Below are 20,251 nucleotides of genomic sequence, written 5' to 3' on the forward strand. Positions count from 1 at the left end.
ATCACCAAGACAGAAAGCAAGGGCTGCAGCTCTTAAAGCCTGGAACAGTATGTGGGGAATCTCAAGATGTCTTTCTTGGAAGTTCCATTGCCCTGCTGTGTGACCTTCATCAAGCCCTTGGCCTCTGCATCTCCAGCCAGTACATGGTACTAAAAGGATACTTACCTCTTTTATTGGAATCACTGAAGAACTAATGCATTCATTGTTGCTACAACTGCCACTCTTTTTACTCTTCCTTTTTGTACCCAAGGAGGGGCTGTGTGACAGGCACATTTCAAAAGATAAGCCAATAACCAATGCCTATTTCTACTTCTTAAAATGTTATCTTCAGCATAAAGTATTACTGTCAATCTTGACCAGGTTTTTTGTATGTACTGAATATAACATATATCTAAATGGGGTTATAAGAGCCCACCTTCAAAACTGGAGTAAAATTAAATGGGAAGATTTCCATACCATAGGGTCCCTACACTGCTACTGTCAGAGGTCAAATTTAGGTGACCCAGTGATGCTAACGGATCAAACATTGTGTCACATGCAGGAAAGCTATAGTCATATAGCTTTATTTAACCTCTGAATCCATTTTGGGGGAGGGGGAAACTGATCTCAGGCAAGATGGGAGAATAATACGGAGAACACTAAGGTCTTTTTTTTAAATGGAGGTTTAGAAGTTAAAAACTATGAACTACTCAAAAGTTGTCAAGGGAATAGTATGATCAAACAAAAAGGAGTTATATTAAAGAGTAGGTAGGTCCTGAAACCATCCACATGGAAGCCAAATTTTTAGCTGCCTGGTGGGATATATGAAAAGTGACACCTACTCTTTCCACAGAAAATATTTTAGTAAAAGTAAGAGCTTACGATTCATGGCATCATAAATGGGTAAAGCCCAAAGAAAGTTTGTTTCTATATGCAGATAAACAATATTCTTTACATTTTTTTTTGTTTGAAGCAAATATAATTCTATTTTTAGTCCTGCCATTCTTAGCTCACTAACTACGTAAGTGTATTAAATAATCACAATATAAAAATTAAGCAAATAGGCAGGTTAGGGAGCATTCTGAAACACAGATGCTACTAAAGTCAAACTGATAATGGATTTAGCATTATTTCTCCCATCTTTTACTTCAAAATAAATGTTAGAGACATTTAAAGAATGTCTTTAGAGAATTAAAGACAATAGAGAAGTAAAAAATATCAAATTTATGAAGAAAAAATGGAATTTTTCTTATACTTGATGTTTTCTGTACTTGTTAGGGATACTCTGCATATTTCCCACTCTGTATTATTCTATTTTCAGTAATTCTAAATCTAAATTCAAATTCTGGATTCAACAGCTTTTTTTCTGTGAATTTTCACGATTAATAGCCCTATGAAGCCTTATTTTTTTTCCTATTTTTACTTATTGGATCATTGACCAGTTGGCTTATCTTTGCTTTTTTATGCTTTATAGTTGATCCCATTTGTTTTAGAAATTAGGCATTTCCTGACTTTCTCATTATAGGAAATATGCCATTCATTTACCATTATTTCTCAGTTTCAAAAACTATTCTTACATGTTAGAAACTAATTTGTGTCATCTCACCTTTCATACAAAATTTAAAGGTCATTACTTTAAGATTACTGACGGCGATTGCTCAATAAACACCTTAAAAATTTTTACTACCCAACAAAGAAGGTACACATCTGCCAAAGTTAAGATATCAGAATAAAAATGGAGTTAAACATTTTTTAAATATTGAAATAAAACTGATTTATACTATACAGATATTTCTTATTATCTACTGCTTATTTGGAAATGGAGCATGACTTCAGGAACCCAATGCAAAACTAGGCTGCATCAAAAGGATGCAGAGTGGTGAACTGTGCTGACTTTTTAGGTGAATTTAGTATGATTGGTTTCAATAATGTCTTTAGTTATATTAGTTGAAAAAAAATCTCTGACCAGAATGCAATGCCAGGACCAGATAATTTCTCTTCTTTAGGATCTAGCCTCTTGACATTTTTATGAAAACTATGTGTCATTAGAATTATGGAGCTGATGCATACTTTCTATGATATCACATAAATGGATGAGTTAGCCTTTCAAGACAAAGTATGAAGTGAAGTGATTATAAGATTTTGGTCAAGAGACCATTATTGAAGTCATGGTTATAACTTTATTCTGATCAGAGATGTAGGATTGGTTTCAAAATGTTGCTTGTTGAAAAACTGTTTCTATTTGACAGTACAAAAGATAAAGAAAAGTCAGGTGGAATAATTTGTACATTCCAAAAGAATAATCTGGAGGTATATTAATAAAGTAATTAATTGTGGAAGACATGAACAGGCAGTTGGCATGCAATCTGACCAAAATGTTGTTATTGAAGAGAACTATCTCAGCAAGACAGAATAATTTTGATAGCAACAGATTTGAACTGGGAGTTCCTAGATAAAGAGATTCTATTTTGAGTTTGTTTTATGATAGTGTCTCACATACAAAACCTTGAACTTAAAAGAGTATGGGTTCTTATAAGATGATGTTGACTGGAACTTTTCCAGGAACTTCTCTAAGTTGAGAAATAGATTTGCAGAAGGAAATGGATGAAAGAGGTCAAGATACAGATTGTGCAGATTTGACAGAAGATCTAGCCAGAGTTCCAGTCAAGTTCATTATCAGCAAGGCATCTACACAGATGTAAGTATTCAGAGAAAAGCAGTAAGATAAGATGTAGTATTGATGATGAAAGAAAAGATTAAAGTCTAAATTAAGTAACTTTGCTTTTAAGAAAATTGGATTAGGATGAAATATTTGAAATATATTTATTGCCCACAAAGAAAATGACTGTTCAGGATAGAGTAAGACAATATGTTCTGAAGCAGTAAAAGAAATTTGAACTAAGAAAACTACACACTGCCCATCCAGAAGTCTTTCCTATTTGTAAGATACATGGCATATATTTCTCTCCTAAGGGCTGTGATAAAAACCATATTTTATAAATCATTTAAATTAAGCTGGAGAAAGCATTTGACAAAAATAATCTGGAGGAACAGAATAAGAAGATAGTAAATTAAACACACTTTTATTTCTAGAATATAGTAAACCAAGAACAACAGTGAATACACAGAGATAGCTATCAACAGACACCTTGCTATTCTTGCTGAGAATGCTAAACAGAAAGATGAGAAACTAAATAGAAAAAAAGAAAACCCCAATGGACTACACAATCTAACAGAGGCACAAAAAAACAGAAAAATTTCTTCTCTTCATGGAAATTATTTGCTATTAGAGATAAAGGACTTTGAATACCTTCACCCAAACAATATTTAGCACTATGCCTTTTAAGTAGCTGGAACACCCTAGAAGTGCTGTTCAATGAATCAGGAAATATCTTTATGTGAACAGGAAGTATAGCTCTTTGAAGCCCTGATTGCTGGTTTGTCATTAGAAATCAGGAACATCATATGGATAGGATAATCTTTTTCTAGAAAAATAGGATTGTCAAAATTTTATCAAATCTAGCACCAAATGTAAAATCCTATCTCAGTTTTACTGTGGAGTCTCTTAATTTCTTTTATTTTGAGTCATCTGAGGTAATGAAAAATTGTACAAAATCAGTAATGAGATTCCCCAGATAATATTTAGTATCAGGTCTTAATATTCATCTTCTCTTATTTATATATTTTTATATCAACTGTTCACATTTTAGCTTCTTTTTCTTCCAACTGCCTTCAATCCAGGAATTCTTGAGGTATATCCAAGTAGGAACAAGAAAAAAAAAATCACAATGGATTTAGGTAACCAATTCAAAGTAATGTATTTCTTGACTAGAGCCGACAAATCCAAGTGTACACAGGAATACCAGAAAGCATAAGCTAAATTACAGATACAGTTTCTAAATAAAAGTATTCTATCCAATACTGTGGCTTCCCATAATTATTTGGTTCAATTTAAGGGAAAAGGTGTTATCTGGATTTATTCTCACATATCCAAAACTAGTTAAAAATGAGGAGACATTTCCTAAGACACTACTATAGACAGTAATTTAAAATATGTTAATAAAGAACATCTTAGAATGAAATCAATTATAACCAACAGACAGTATCTCAAAATCAAAATATGTCTCATGGGAAAATGTTATAAACCAGTACTTCTTCAATAGGTTCGCCTGTGTTACACAGATACCAAAAGATATGCACAATTAGTGTCCCTCATCCAGGTACCTCCCATGTGTCTAATTTCCAAGTTGTCATAAAATATTACTCAACATTGGCTGTGAAATATTGTTCTGAATATTAACTGAAATCTAAAATGTTAATTGCTAATAGAATAAGGTGTGAATTATTTGCCTTCTTTTTAATTCAAGGCTTTCAAAACTTGAATAGCTTCTAAAACCTAAAGGAATGAAAGTTCACTGACTGAAGGACAAATAATGGCACTGACATTTCTGAGGTAGAGACATTCTTCATTAAGCCACTAGCCACTTCTACTCTAATGCACAGTAATGAACACCCTCAAACTAAAATAGAAATGTCTCCGTTTATAAGCTCAGGTGATGCGATCAAATCAATCTATTGAGAAGATCCAAGTTAGGTCAACCTATGTCTCCACTTAAGGTAAAAAGAGTTCTTTCCTTGGTTCATGTTCCAGCTTTGTCACAAAGGAGTCTGTCTTCTTACTTTCAAATGAGAGCATTAGAATATATTTTTTCTATGAATAAAACAAATTGGATGACCAACTGATTTAATTTCATCAGTAAAAGTTTCATTTTTTTAATAATAGATTGAATTGAGAAGTTTAGGGTCACCATCACCGAGTATATAACTAAAGAACTACTCTTTATAACAGAGCAATATACAATCCTCCTTTGCACGAGACTATTTAAATTCAGAGAGACACCTGACAGGTGTGGTACACTAGACACAAAACTTCCTATGATGCCTGGCATTCAAGGAGATTTTCACTTTTCTTATAAAAGTCCCCATCTCCCATTTTTTTCCATATGTAACACCTTAAGTTTGTTAAATGTCACTTTTATAACACTGGGAGAATGAATTTGCACTGAAAAATCACTTCAGGGTTATTTTTCCCTGAAGGTTTGCATAATTTGGGTTGTATAAAAATCAGTGACCATGTACACTGATATAAATGTAACTAAGGAAGGCTCAATGAAGGAATCAGAACTTAAATGGTTATGGTTTCACTACCATAACAAATTGGGAAGGTTAGGCTTTTGGGAGAAAGATTGAATTATTCAGCAACCCATCTTACTAGTAAAGTATATGCAGAGAACTATGGCCATTCTGCCAAAGATAAATGTTTAATTTTCTTACTGGTACAGAGTATTTCCACCACCCTTTCTTCCAGATTTATAATCAGAAGTTTGTTTTAGTCTTTCGCTAGATTTGGACTCCTACTGTTCATAGTTCTGAAAAGTCTGTTAAGCCCAAATAATTAACAGCCTCTCCTCTGGAAAATCTGGAGAAAGTTATTTAGAACTGCTGTTAATTTCCTGAATATATACCTTTTATTTTTTTTAATGAAGTATAGAAATGCATTTCAGACCCCAAACTGAAATAGCCAGTAATTTAGATTTATTTCCATTACTACTACTACGATCAGTAGAGATAATCAAGAATTGACAATAGACAGAATCAGAACATATATTTTTTTTTTCATAAAGCAAAAAAAAAAGTTTTATTTTTATTCCTCCTTCTAGGTAAAGTTCTTACAGATACTGGGTTTTGAATACAATACCATTTTAAAACATTTTTTGTCAGTTTTATTTTCCTGCATTATATCATTTTTTATCACTGTTCTATGAACGTGCTATGTCTAAAGAATTAAGTTTAAAGTACACTGGGAAAAATATATTCTTATCTCACATGCCTATTCCTCGAATGCCTCAGTACTTTTTCCTTACTTCATTTTTTCCCCTTAATAAATTTTCTTTTTTTCCCGTGTCTACAGATCTCTTATACATATCAAAACATAGGTCAATTTCTGATTCCTCAATGACCTCTATTTTCTTTGTTATAAGTGACACCTTCCTCTAGACTTGGGTATATTTTTATTTATACTTCTATCATTAAACATACACATGCTGCCATCTATTAAAATAAATTTTATACTCTACTTTTCATCTCATTCAGAATGAAATGTGTTAGAGTGGATCATCTGTCAGTCATTTTTATACTCTGCTCAATTTAGTAAACATATTACTTTCTTCTACAACATTCTAGAGACAATTGTAACCACTGGAACTATGAAGATGAACAATCTAAAATCCATTTCTTTTTTTTTTCTTAACATATAATGTATTATTTGCCCCAGGGGTACAGTTCTGTGAATCATCAGGCTTTCACTTATTTGTGGAGCATAACAAATAGCATGGAGGACATGGGGAGATGGAGAGGAGAAGGGAGTTGAGGGAAATTGGAAGGGGAGGTGAACCATGAGAGACTATGGACTCTGAAAAACAACCTGAGGGGTTTGAAGGGGGGGGGCGGGGTGGGAGGTTGGGGGAACCAGGTGGTGGGTATTAGAGAGGGCACGGATTGCATGGAGCACTGGGTGTGGTGCAAAAACAATGAATACTGTTATGCTGAAAATTTTTTTTAAAATGACATAATATTTAATTCTCCTTGAAGAAATGGATTTTAGAGTGTAAGCCTGATGATTCACAGAATATATATTTTTAAAAAAACTTTCCCCAAATAAGAGTACAAGTTGTACAAAAGTACAAGGCTACACAACTAAGTACAATGCTTGTTTCAATGACTGCTTCAGCCCATTACAAAATACACTATTTTTTATAGATGAAACGCAGAATTTTTCAAATAAAATGCAACTCTCATCTCAAATCATATTTTAAAAATGTTTTTTAAAATGGGATACACATGTATAAAAATGTAATCTATAATATATATAAATATACTTTTTAAAATATATAATATATAGCATTGTACAAATAATGCCCATATTTTCTTTTCCCTAAACTGTCTTTGATCAGATATGTCACAGTTATCAACCACTGGTTCAGTTCCTGATTGCTGCTTATTCAGGGAGTAAGGTAGTAAATATCAAATCATGTGTATTTGTTGCATGTGTGTATTTTTGTGCATATGCACATATGCCATAGTCAGGTAAGACTGATTCGACCATTATCAGTTTCTAGTACTGTATGAATGGCTTTCATTTATTACCATGAATATTCATGTTGATTTTAATTGAGTCCAATTTTTTAATGATGTGAAACAGGCCATGTAGACTATAACTGACTACTTACTCTCCCACTTTCCCTTTACTAGTTCAAATCCTACCAGTATCACAAATTATATTTGTTCACCTTGTCAAGATTCTCTTCATAACCCAATTGAGAGGGATTCAAATTTGGAAAGGAGAGATTTAAATGGCAAAGAAAGAAAGTGCACATTTAGGGTGGGTTACTCAATCCCTGAGGAATAGCATAGGGCTCCATTCCACCAGGCTGAGGATGTAGGAAAGAACATTACTTGCCTTCAAACTCTGCTCCTATATTTTGTTAAGTATGAGAAAAAGACATTTATATGTAATGAAATCTATTAAAATTTGTAACATTTTCATGTGGACTCAACTATAACTTATAATCTGTGTCCTTCCATCTCTAACCTAAACACTGAATTCCTGTCCAAAGTAGGGCTAATTGCTCTTGCATTCTGGCTTCATTGTTTTAAAGATGTATTTGAACTACAAAAGAAATTTAGGTGGAATTTTTCAGAGTTATCAGAATGCTTCATGTTTAGCATCATACATTCCAAAATTCCACATTAGTGTTTTCAGTCTCATTCAGAAAAATGCAAAAGTATAAATGTGAGGGTAGCTAAGATAATCAAAGATTATGGAATGTTTTTTATTTCTCCAGATCCATATGTACATCTTCATTTTAAAATTTAAAAGAATCCATTAAATCCTCTGCAACCTAGCGAATAAAAAGTAAAAACACAGCAATCAAATATACAGGTAATATCCACATCATAGCACTGGAATGAACTTGTATTCAAAATATGTTTACGTACTTGAAAAAAGTGGCTCTACTTTTCTGCCATGATGAATATAATACTGCCATGTTTAATGGATATTACCTGCACTAAAATAATTTACAATACGCTATGGTTAAGTTTCTCTTTCCTTTTTTTCTTCCTTCTTTCATGACTCTTCTCTCTTACTCTCCCTCTTTCCCTTTCTTTCATTTTTCTTTTCTTCTTTGAACACTTCTTTTTCCAGAAAACATATAAAACTGTTTTAAGAGTTTAAATAAACACAAAGCAAATAAAGCCAGTTTATAAATGAATAGATGTTTAATCTTCTGGACTTTGGTTTCCTCTACTTTCTCCTTGGCATTTCTAGCACGGTTAGTTTTTTGTTTTGTTTTAATTTTTTCTTCCCCATTGACCCCCTTAGCAACCATACAAATGGCTTAAACTGAACTGGCTCACAAATGCATCTTCTACTCTGAGATTTATTAAGAGCAGTACTTTTTTGGCCGGTGAAAAAGATGTAAGCCAATTACTTTAAAAATGTATCTCCAGCCAGAAAATTAATGGTGCTTCTTAGACAGCAGTTTGGTGAATGAACACATGTAGGATATATTCGAGACTGAATTATTTCTCTAGCTTGCCATCATGATTCAAGAGCTTTTGGACCCATTGTTCCCCCACCCATAACCTGAGTTTCCTGCCCCCAAACACCCAAGCCAAACACAGATAAAACAGAAGCCTTTCCCAGTCTGTACACACAGAATCACATAAAACATACACATGCTGACATGGTACATAACTGTGCACATGTGCATTTTGCTTATCTTGATAGCACAAGGGCCTAAAAACACAGTTCTCAGCATTGAAATTCAAATAATTTTTCTTGACAAAATGGGAATAGCCTATCCAAATCTCTTATTTTAGGGAAAAATTTGACTACTAACATATATACCTACTTGGGGGCTTTCATATGTTTCAGAGAAGAAACCACAAACCTGAATCCCATGTACATAAACACATAGGAAAAAAGGAAGGAAGATTCAAACATTTCTCTCTTTTTTTGATTGCATGTTATATTCTAGCAGTTTTTCCTTAAAAATGTAGCAACTTTGTCATGCCAGACCATAAAATAAATGGGGCCCCAAGCATGGGCACATTTTCTTGGCAAAATCATTGAAAAGTTTGTGTGTATGGGGTCTTACATTCTTGACTCTTTCAGAACTTTGAAGGTAGTCATTTGTGGCTATTTTGCAAAATAAACATTGATTTTTTTTTTTTTTTCTTCATTGGCCATCAGTGAAGGAGGATGAAGAATAAGATGGAGGCAGAAGTGGCGAAGACAGCAGACTACAGATGTAGGTATGGCACCAAATAGCAATCAAGCTTTGAAAAAATGAGGAGGCCAAGAGCAGGTCCATAACTGAGCAATATATAGCAAACCTTTATAATGCATTTGACTCAGAATTATTATAAAGTTGTATAACATTCCTTTAAAAGAAGCCTTCCCCCATGCAAGGATTTTTGAACTTTGCCGATAAGACTCAAAGAAGGAAACAGGCTTCTTGATGGTGTTCTCAATCTCAAACACCTCTACAAATGCCAACAGTGCAAGTGATAAAAGCCAGTGATGGTTTGGACTACATCTAAATGAGGAAAAGACAATGGAAATGAAGCTCTGGAAGCAGTGATGAACAATGGGTACTGAGAGGATAATGGAGAGCAACTCTGCCAGTCAAATATCGCTTAGATGAGGTTGTGGAGTCTGAGATCCACAAAGATGCTTTGCGCATCCATGTAAATAATAAGATTTGGAAAGTGACAAATGAAAGCACATAAGGCAAGCTAAACAAAAAGCACTCAGTTCCACAGGTGCTATATACAGATGGACATGAAAGCCGAATGGTATGGGAGACTATACCATTGAGTCTGAAGATAAGAAAGGAAGCAAGGGATATGCAATGTTTTGATCACTTCTTGGCAGAGAATCTTGGTTATTACCAACTCAGCAGAAAGGACACATTGCAAGACAGATTGCTCTTGGTTGCTGAAGAATGTTGAAGCAGGATCATTTTGGAAATGAAAAGAGGTGACTATGCTTTGGGAAGAGGCACAAAATAGCCAATTTATTGGACTCTAGGGGAGACTGCATGGAACAGTCTTTCTAGATGGCATCTCCATGCAAGCCAGATCAGCTCTTTTCCCAGGTGTTTTCTGCAAGTCAAACAATATAGAACCTGAAAACTTTGGGTTCAAGAATGATTTTTTGACATATTTTTATCAAATGGTCAAACTGCTAAATTTCTGAAAATGTCTCAGTAAAGAATTAAGCGTCATGACTAGTCCGATTCTCATAAGGCATTCACCATGTTGATCATGTTATGTTCCTGGTAATGCCACACTTAAAATGGCATCATGGTTTACTGGGAAAAGAACTAAAGGTGGCAGAGCCACACTTTGGAATTCGCAAATAGTTTACAACAGATGGCACCTCATGTTCAAAGAAAGGGACTGAGGGAGGAGAAGCCAAGGTGAAGAACCTCAACACATACATTTGGAAATCTTGCCAAGAAATCATAATGTCTCTATTAATAAACTCATTTGTTTATATCTGATGAAAGTGGACCAGATACGAAGGGAAACACTGGAGTGATTAAGCAAAGAATACATAACTGTTAGTGTTTGACAGCTATGTTAGTTTTGGCAACAGCACATCAACCTGTATTAAATTTGGATATTTTCTGGCTTTCAAGGGTTACTGATAACCTAGTATGCATTGGAACCTGATGAATGAGTTCCTATTGTTTTCATCATCTCTAACATGTGAACGCAATCCACACATAGAGAGGCTGGCTCCTGAACAGAGAGTGAAAATTACTAAGACTAACAAAGGGAAGTAGACTCACAATGAGTAAATGTACAAAAGCTCCAAATAATTATAATAGTCACAGCTTGGCAATGAGTTTCCAGACTATGAAATTAGTTTTCTTGTGAAGAATGAGATTTTACAAGGCTAGTATAAACATGGGGTAATTGGAAAATCAAATTGCTCTTCGTGAATTATTTTAAGGTCTGGAATAATGGTGATAACATTTATTTAAAAAAAAACAAACCCTCCCTATGAATCACTGTAGTTTGGTGTTTTTAAGCAGTACTGTTGCCAAGAATGCTTGCCTTGGAAGTACAACAGTGGGAGCTTTAATTGTGAAGCCCAAGTTACGGCTTACCCCTGACACAATGAGCTCTCCTCCGAGATTCTGTACTTCTGCCTTCACCTTGCTGCAGATATTAAGCTGATGGCAATACAAGGCAATTCGTTGAAGGTAGGCTAATAAATCCTGCTTACATGCTGAATCAGGACACTATAAAACATTAAAAAAAAGTGATCTCAATTAGCAAGTACTCTTCAGTTTCTAACACTCACTATATAAAAGCTGTGAGAAGAAAAGGTTTTAGTGTCATATACCTTAATTACCCCCATTTAACTTCACTTCTTTATAGCACATTTTAGGAAGGCCATAGCCAGTATTTTAGAATGGTCAGCTCTACTTTGATATAATTATATACAAAGAATAATGAAGATCTTCCATAAAGTCTTCTGGGAACTTTTATACATGTTTTTGAGTAATTTTACCAGTTGTCTTCTGAACTGTTAATAAAACCAGATATTCTCCAGGGTTTTTCCTAGTGGCCCATCCAACATTCACCATATGTAGTTTTGTTAATATGGACAACCAAAGCAACAGAAGCAGAAGGAAATCGCTCCAGGTAGCAATCTCTCTGACACAGCATAGCACAGAATTTCAATTCAATTAGTTGCGGGGGAGGGGGGGGAGGGAGGGAATCGCTTGTTTCCTTTGGATTTCTCAGATTAGTATCAGTCACTAAAGGAAGCCTCTTTCACTTTTTGTACCTTTATGTTTAGCAAAATTTTAGTAGCATTATAAACTTTCTTTAAATAAGAGACTTTGAGAAGGATCATGACCACTGTTAGTGCAATTGATTTAAGTAGAATGAGTTTGAAGCCAATTGAAACAAACTCCTAAAAGTAAAAACAGAACCCTTCAGAGGTTGTTCCAGAGCCAACTAGGACCAGGATTTTGAATTTTCTTTATTACCTAGTGGGTAGATCTCCATCAAATACAACTGAGCTTAGCTGAACACTTCCATAGGCATTTACATGGCTCCGTAAAGCATTTCTGAGGCTTCAATACCAATCGCTATTTGGCCACTGAAATATGTTTCTATTGCTATCAAAAGTTCAGTTCAAGATTCTGTAGGCCATCCCACTGTTCTGGCTCAATCTGGCACTAGTAAAGAGCATATACTCACCAGAACCCTTGATGAAACACTGTAAAAAATAAGAACCTAGAGCCAAAACCGAAGTAACTTAATTAGAATTAGAGTATGAAAAAAAGACTCCAGCTAGGTTTCCTTCAAGCTGAAGAAAGGCAATTCTGAAAGAAAAGAAAAGAGAAAAGAAAGAAAGAGAGAATGAAAGAAGGAAGGAAGGAAGGGAAAAAAGAGAAAGAAAGAAAGAAAGAAAGAAAGAAAGAAAGAAAGAAAGAAAGAAAGAAAGAAAAGCAAGAAAGGCAGTTGTTCCATTAAGACTGTGAAGCCAGTGGTTGTGACACAATCATTTCTTTAATGAAAGACATAGGGGTCTCTTTTATATATAATACCATTATGGTACTTTTTTCACTAACTGCATTTATCAAGAAAGAATCCCACAGAGACTGTTTTTAGCTTTCTACAAGTACTTTATACTGTAATATTTATCCTACTCCAGAGACCCATATACTGAAAGGAATTAACTTTAAAATGATATCTCCCTGGAGGGCTGACAAGGCTTTCGATACAAATACCTTGCAGCAAATTAAACTGGAACTTCTATCTCAATGGAACAGTAATTAAAAATGCAACAGTCCGTAAAAAGTTTATATTGCTTGCATATCTCAAATCTTCATAAAAATATTTTCAGGCAAAATAAAGGCAACAAATCCATTCCTTGCTAATGCTCATTCTATTCTATTATTTAAAACACACATAAAAGCATGATGGACCAAGAAAAATAATTCTTGTATCATGGAAATAGGTGCAGATTTTGAGAAAGCAGCGTCCTATTCAGACAAAACATTAGCAAAAATTGCAAGTTGCTTCACAGCTGATGACAGTGAGAATGCTACAAAGAGAGGGTTATATTTAACCCTCATCTGTTTATTTTAAAAGTTATCACAGAATAGCATTTAAATACTTTGTCATTTAATTTCAAAATACGTCTAGAATCTTGGGATTTGTTTGTGTGCACGTGTGGAGTGCTTTCCAGATAGCCAAACTGTTTTGGGCCAGGATTCAAGTTGCATAATATTTAGAAATAAGGGTCTAAAAATGCAAAGGCAAAAACAAAAATCACAATAAAAAATATCGAACTCAAGGAGCTTAAACATACTAAGAAACAGTTTCAGTGACTGAGACTCAGAGTTTATGGAAAGCCATCCAAACTCCACCCACTTTCTCTTCTGGGAAGAAGTTCTTCCTCACAAAACTCTTTTCAGGACCACCACCAATCTCTTCTCATTCCACTAGTCCCAAGTTCCCTCTACATTTTCGGGCAAAAAAAATGTGGCATTCCTTCCTGGCTGGTGTATTTTTGTTTGTTTGCATACATGCATGCACATTTCCAAGTACATTCACTGTCTCCATGAACTTTCTGGGATACATATAGAACTCTGTATAAAGCAGTTCAATGTATGCTGCAAAGTGCAGGAGGCCTGGCAGCTGATAGTGTCCTGAAATTAGTAACTTAGTAATAGTTTGGTCTTCAACCCACACAAATTTTAGGGAATAGTCAAAGGATGGTATTTAGTGAATTATCTTTACTATTAAGTGTTTCTCAAAAATTTCAAAGCAAGCAAAATACATTCCCTTGGATTAGCCATCATATACGTAAAAAAAATTAAAATGAGACAATCTGTTGGCTTATTATAAATGTAGACTTGATAGTTTAATCATGTGTTTTTCTTTTCAGTGTTTAGAAGATGAGTGAGTTTGGTATTGACCCAAAGGACTCTAGAATCTGGGAGCCTGAAGAGAGCAAGTATTTATGGCAACAGTCAAATATTAAGGAATGAAAGAAGAAAATGAGGAGAAGCAACTCAATAATCATAGGAGAGTAGGGCCACTATGGAGAAGGAACAATCCTATGTCTCTTAGGGTCTCCAGAGAGCATCACTGCATTGAAGTCTAGTAAGCAAATTCACGCTTGTGGTAAGAACAAGATGAGAACACATTGCAAGCATTTTACCAATTAAAAAAAAATGAAAAGAATAAGATGAGAATTAGTTACCTGTAAAAGTTTACCTCCTAAAGTATCGTTATTAGGAATGGGACTCTATTGCAACTAGACATATTTAGAACAGGATTTTAGAGTTCCAGTTTAAGCCACATAACGTGAAGAGTATGGAGATCAACTCAAACATTCAAGGTGAGATAGAACTACTCTCACATGTATCTGATTCCAGTCTGAAAAGATACTCTGCGAATTTCATTTATCTGTGATACTTTTAAATCTGGATGAAAATGAGATCTGGAGGCTCTTGATTATGTGGATTAATCCCATTTATGCTAGTGCATTAACTACTATGAATTATACAGAGCATCAATAGAAGAAGATCAATATAAAAAAAAACAAAAGTTCAAGTTCTTCTTTCTCTTCCTCCTTATGTAGTGTCCTTGACTTGTTGCATGAGGGCAGCCAGCATAACCCCTGCTTCGGGAGTTATGTCTCTGAAGTAGCAGGTACTCTTCTTTCTCAAGAAGTTTTGGTCATGGGCTTTAATGTGACCCCCTTAACTGAACCTACCTTTGCCATCAGCTCAGTCTCAGCAGAATTAGAGGCCTGTTTGTAAAATGTTAGTGATTACAATTCATCCTTCAGAAGCATTTTATAGGGTACATACAACCCATTACAGAACCCAAGCACTAATTAATGATACCACACAGCATGTGTTTGCTTTTCCTCTGATATTACCTGATCAGCCACCGCGCGGGCTAATTTGTCCATTCGAGAACCTGCTTCAGCAATTTTCTTGGCGGCATTAATAACATCAGATGTATTTTTCAATGGGCCTTTGCCTCTGAAACAACATATACAGCATAATTATATTGTTTGTCCAGGACTTTGTTTTTATATTTGATTTTATTCTGCCCACATCAGAAGAATTTTGAAGGTTTTCTGGATTCACTTCAATTTCCATGTTAATAGTACACTTTAATTTCATTCACTTTTAAGGAATTTTTTTTCTATTTTGATGTGCATGCTCATATTTTATTCCTTACCTTAATTTCTTTATTTTTAAACAGTGGTTCATTAAAAAAAGATGATCACTACAAGGGCAATAGGAATTTAATATTTAAATACTTGTATGTGCCTGTGCTATTATATATACTACCTCATTTGTGTTTATTACCACTCTAGCAAGTAACCATTATTATTCCCATTTTAGAGGAGAGAAAAACGAACTAAAAATTATTAACTTATCTAAACTTTATAAAGGTCATAGTGTAAACTCTACATTTAAATTAGAGTCTAGCCAAAAAAATGAACATGCCTTGTCTTTCATACCATGTCCAGCACTATACTGTATTAATTATATTTTTAAGTTTACTTTGACACTTTGAAAGCAGTGGTCTCTCGTATATAACTGGGAACTGTTCAGTCAGAATTTCTGAAAAATTTTGAGCCCTCACTCTCATTGGCTTGTCTGGTACTGACTTACGAAGGAACACACAAAACACTGTGTGACAGTAGGTGTCTTTATGCTTCCAAACCATTGTCCCATATTTTCACATAAGGTTTTCAATTTGGTGGACTGTTTAATATTACATGTATTTTAAATATTTATCAAAAAAGAAAAGGAAACTATGCCGCATCATAAATCCTTAAAATGTAGCATGTAACTTTTCTTTCTCTTTCTTGAGAGGTAAATAAAACAATAAATTAATTCATTTTTTTAGCATTATTACTTATTCTGCTCTCCACATGTGCATCTAAAAATCAATGCGTATTTTAAGGTCACAAAAATACATTCCTACAGTAGAGATGTGGTGAGATGTGGAGAAAAACTACTCAGAAGCAATTTACTTAGAACATGTAGGGATATACGGAGTGGGCAATGACTGCTATTGTTAAATAATAACATTTTATAAAATGGGAGACTTAAAATGGCTTCAGAAAATAAATGTAAATGAAGGGCATTTTGTTCAGTTTCCCTCCCAATTTCCCTTCTGGCATTTTTTACATTCATAGCAAAAACAAAATATATTGTGTTCATGTCAATGCTTAAACACACACACACACACACACACACACACACACACACACACTGGTAAATGCAAAACTTACGATATTCCATTTTGCTATGGTAACATCAATTCTTCCACAAAGGACAATGATTTTTTTAAATTACTGCTTAGATTTTTAACTATGACAGGGATTTTACATGTAAATATTATGTAATATGGATAAGATTCTGTGACAATCATGCTCCCATTTTCTAACATTTTTTTTACTCTGTCTTAACAAATTTTTCCTTGGTTTTGCTTTATATTTCTTAAGGAAGCTTTAGATTGCAGAATTTGTCAATGTTTAATTTTGTTGTCATTATTACATATTTTCCCATAACTTCCAGGCCTTATAATCTCTCTTTTTAAGTTTTACTCTGATGTAGTATCTGTTACTTTTTGCCTCATCTTAACCCATTCACAAAAAGGTGCATGCTGCTTATTTTTTTATTACCGACAATTGTGTGTTTATTTATTTCAAGAATTTCAAGGGATTTGGGAAAACAGTTCCTCATCAACTTTATATGACTTTCAACAGTTGGTTGGTTATAACAAAATAAGCTAAGTAAGTAAGGAACACCAATAGAGAGATTTGCTTGAGGCTCAGACTCCCATCTTGCAGCCAAAGAAGGATTAGAAGCATGACTTTTGTGATTACATAGGAGACTATAGTTCTTAGACAAACTAGTATATCATTATTTAAGAAGTTTGAGACTAGAGTTAGTTCAAATTCCTGACGTGGCAAGTTAGTGATAGGAACATATTCATTAAATGCAACAGCAAAATAGAAGTTTTGAGATCTTCAAATATTTCCCTATTTTCTAGTTGAGGAAATGGGACACTGAAAGAGGAACGCTAAGTGATGTGTCCAAGATTATACTGGCAGAGAGACTGATAGACAAAAAGAGAATTAGGTTTGGGACCTCTGTGTCCTGAATCACATTTCGGTACTCTTCACTCTTTTTGCTATACATGTTTCATTTTTATAAGAACACTAAAATGGTGATCTCAGAGGAAAACAAATGGTCTTCATTACAAACATGAATGTACCAGAGATAACAAAAACAATAATGATCTGAATCAGGAATTTAGAAAGAAGTAGGAAAGAACTAATAAAATTATAAGAACAGATTAATGATTTAGAGAATAATGAAACAATGGACATAAGTCTAGAACAGTTTCTTAAACAAACAAACAAACAAACAAAAAAACCCTGATGTAAAGAAATATACCTAGATTGCTATCAAGAAAAAGCAGGAGTGGGTGCCTGGATGGCTCAGTTGGTTAAGCAACTGCCTTAACTCAGGCTCAGGTCATGATCCTGGAGTCCCAGGATTGAATCCCACATCAGGCTCCCAGCTCCATGGGGAGTCTGCTTCTCCCTCCGACCTTCCCCCCTCTTGTATTCTCTCTCTCAAATAAATAAAATCTTAAAAAGAAAAAGTAGGAGAAAAATAAATATTTAAAAGTAAAAAAGGTAACAGTGAAATAACCTTAGAAAACAAAATTAAAAGTATCTTAAAACTACTTTCCTCAATACATGTAAATAAATTTGATGACCTGAAGGATGTACCTTTCTAGGAAAATATAATTTACCACTGCTGACTGGAAAGGAAATTTCAAGAAATCTATTGTTTGATTTCCATGGAAGACATAAATAAGGTGTTAAAGAGAAAGCTAGTAAACAAAAATCAGTAAATCTAGGCGATGTCTCAGAGGAATGCACTAAATCCTTAAAAAGCAGATAACCCCAATGCTATTTAAACTCTTCCAAAATACAGGAAGCCTTCAAAAACAATTTAATTAAGTAATATAATATTGATGTTGTGAGAAGTAGTTAATATAAACTATTTGAGAATGCTTATTTAGGTAGCGATTTTTTTTAAAGGAAGATAAAGAAGAAAAACTGAAGTAATAAAGTAGCAGTTGAGTGCTAGAGTGGGTTTGCACATGCTCATAAGAGCTGCTGCTGTTAAATTTTCAAGAATTTGTTGAGTTAGTTGATTTGCTGGTTGCTTGAAATCTGTCCTGATAAAAGTACTTATTCTATGGAAATCAGCAAATGCTGCATAAGTGAGGATTATTCCTTCCAGAGAAAATCAGCACACTGCTGCCCAAACTCAAAGTAATAGTTACAACCAGTGGAGAGCAAAGATACTGTGATCTGTGAGAGGTATATTGGGGCATCTGGAGCTGGGTGATGGATATACAGGTTATTTTTATAATAATGTTCAAGTTGTACATTCATATTTCATGAACTTCTCTGTACATATATGTCAATTTAAATAGTATTTACTCGCTTATGTTTCTGTCAATCTGACGGATCTGAAAAAATTTAATTTCCATTACCTTGATGACAGAGGAGGCTGGGTCTGTTTTTATCATTTATTGGTCATTATTATTTTCATTCATATATCCTTTTCTTTGAGTTGTTAATGTAAGCTTTTGCATATTTTTCTGATGACTTTGTTTTTTTTAAATTCTGTTTTTTTTGTTTTGTTTTGTTTTGTTTTGTTTTTTACCTAAATTGGTATCTAAACTCTTCAGGTATTTTGGATTATAGTCTTTTATTATTTATTCATGTTTCAAAAATTACTTCTCATCTTAGCCTGTAGATTACTGTCATTAATTTTTTTAGTATAAATTGTAATTTTACTGGGCCAAATGTACAAATCATTTCTACTAAAGTTTGTGCTTTTCACGTGGTCTTTAAGAAGTTCTTCCTTGGGGCGCCTGGGTGGCTCAGTGGGTTAAGCCGCTGCCTTTGGCTCAGGTCATGATCTCAGGGTCCTGGGATCGAGTCCCGCATCGGGCTCTCTGCTCAGCAAGAAGCCTGCTTCCCTCTCTCTCTCTCTCTGCCTGCCTCTCCGTCTACTTGTGATCTCTCTCTGTCAAATAAATAAATAAAGAAAGAAAGAAGTTCTTCCTTGGGGCACCTGGGTGGCTCAGTGGGTTAATGCCTCTGCCTTCGGCTCAGGTCATGATCCCAGGGTCCTGGGATCGAGCCCCGCATCAGGCTCTCTGCTCAGTGGGGAGCCTGCTTCCTCTTCTCTCTCTGCCTCCCTCTCTGCCTACTTGTGATCTTTGTCTGTCAAATAAATAAATAAAATCCTTAAAAAAAAAAAAAAAAAGAAGTTCTTCCATGTGGGCATCTGGGTAGCTCAGTTGGTTAAGCTACTGCCTTTGGCTCAGGTCATGATCTCAAGGTCCTGGGATCAAGCCCCACATCGGGCTCCCCCTACTCTGTGGGGAGCCTGCTTCTCTTTCTCCCTCTGCCTGCTACTCCCCCTGCTAGTGGTTCTCTATCTGTCAAATAAATAAATAAAATCTTTTAAAAAAAGGGGCGCCTGGGCAGCACAGTGGGTTAAAGCCTCTGCCTTCAGCTCAGGTCATGATCCCAGGGTCCTGGGATCGAGCCCCGCATTGGGCTCTCTGCTCAGCGGGAAGCCTGCTTCCTCCTCTCTGTCTCTCTGTCTGCCTCTCTGCCTACTTGTGGTCTCCGTCTGTCGAATAAATAAATAAAATCTTTAAAAAAATGTTAAAAAAATAAATTTTTCCATGCTGGAGGTGTTAACACTATGGTAGTAACCATTTTGCAATATATATGTGTATCAAATCAATACGCTATATACCTTACACTTACAGAATGACCTATGTCAATTTTATCTCAATAAAGTTGGAATATTAAACTTCATCCTTGCCCCGAGATCATAAATATAGTCTCCCATTTTATTCTAAAATTTTAAAGTTTCTTTTCATATTTAGATATTAAATCCATATGCAGTTTCTTTTTTGTGTATAAGATGAGATAGGAATCACACTCTATTTTTTCATGGAAGTAACCAAATGTCCTCAGATCATTGATAGTAAAAGCAAATTTTTCCCTCTGTACTTTTTGTTATGATAAAATTAT

General features: G+C 34.6%; 1 protein-coding gene and 1 long non-coding RNA gene across 9 annotated transcripts in view; one reads left to right on the forward strand and one right to left on the reverse strand.

Moving 5' to 3' along the window:
* The window catches only part of CTNNA2 (catenin alpha 2), a 1,136,606-nt gene that overhangs the window by 32,354 nt on the left and 1,084,001 nt on the right, over positions 1-20,251 (reverse strand). For 6 of the 8 annotated variants that reach the window (XM_047745913.1, XM_047745910.1, XM_047745914.1 and 3 more), the window contains 2 exons: positions 15,026-15,131; positions 11,223-11,357 (listed from right to left, as the gene is read on the reverse strand). In XM_047745913.1, the coding sequence (XP_047601869.1) occupies positions 11,223-11,357; positions 15,026-15,131 (241 nt within the window). Of the gene's footprint in view, positions 1-84; positions 257-11,222; positions 11,358-15,025; positions 15,132-20,251 lie in introns of those variants that run through there. The other 2 variants (XR_007130146.1, XM_047745915.1) reach the window with 2 other exon arrangements.
* On the forward strand, positions 57-14,975 carry LOC125109192 (uncharacterized). The gene is made up of 4 exons (XR_007130147.1): positions 57-146; positions 7,291-7,420; positions 9,296-9,357; positions 14,024-14,975. It is a non-coding gene; the product is annotated as an uncharacterized LOC125109192 (long non-coding RNA).

Source organism: Lutra lutra, chromosome 9 (assembly GCF_902655055.1).
Source record: "Lutra lutra chromosome 9, mLutLut1.2, whole genome shotgun sequence".
NCBI classification, from domain to species: domain Eukaryota; kingdom Metazoa; phylum Chordata; class Mammalia; order Carnivora; family Mustelidae; genus Lutra; species Lutra lutra.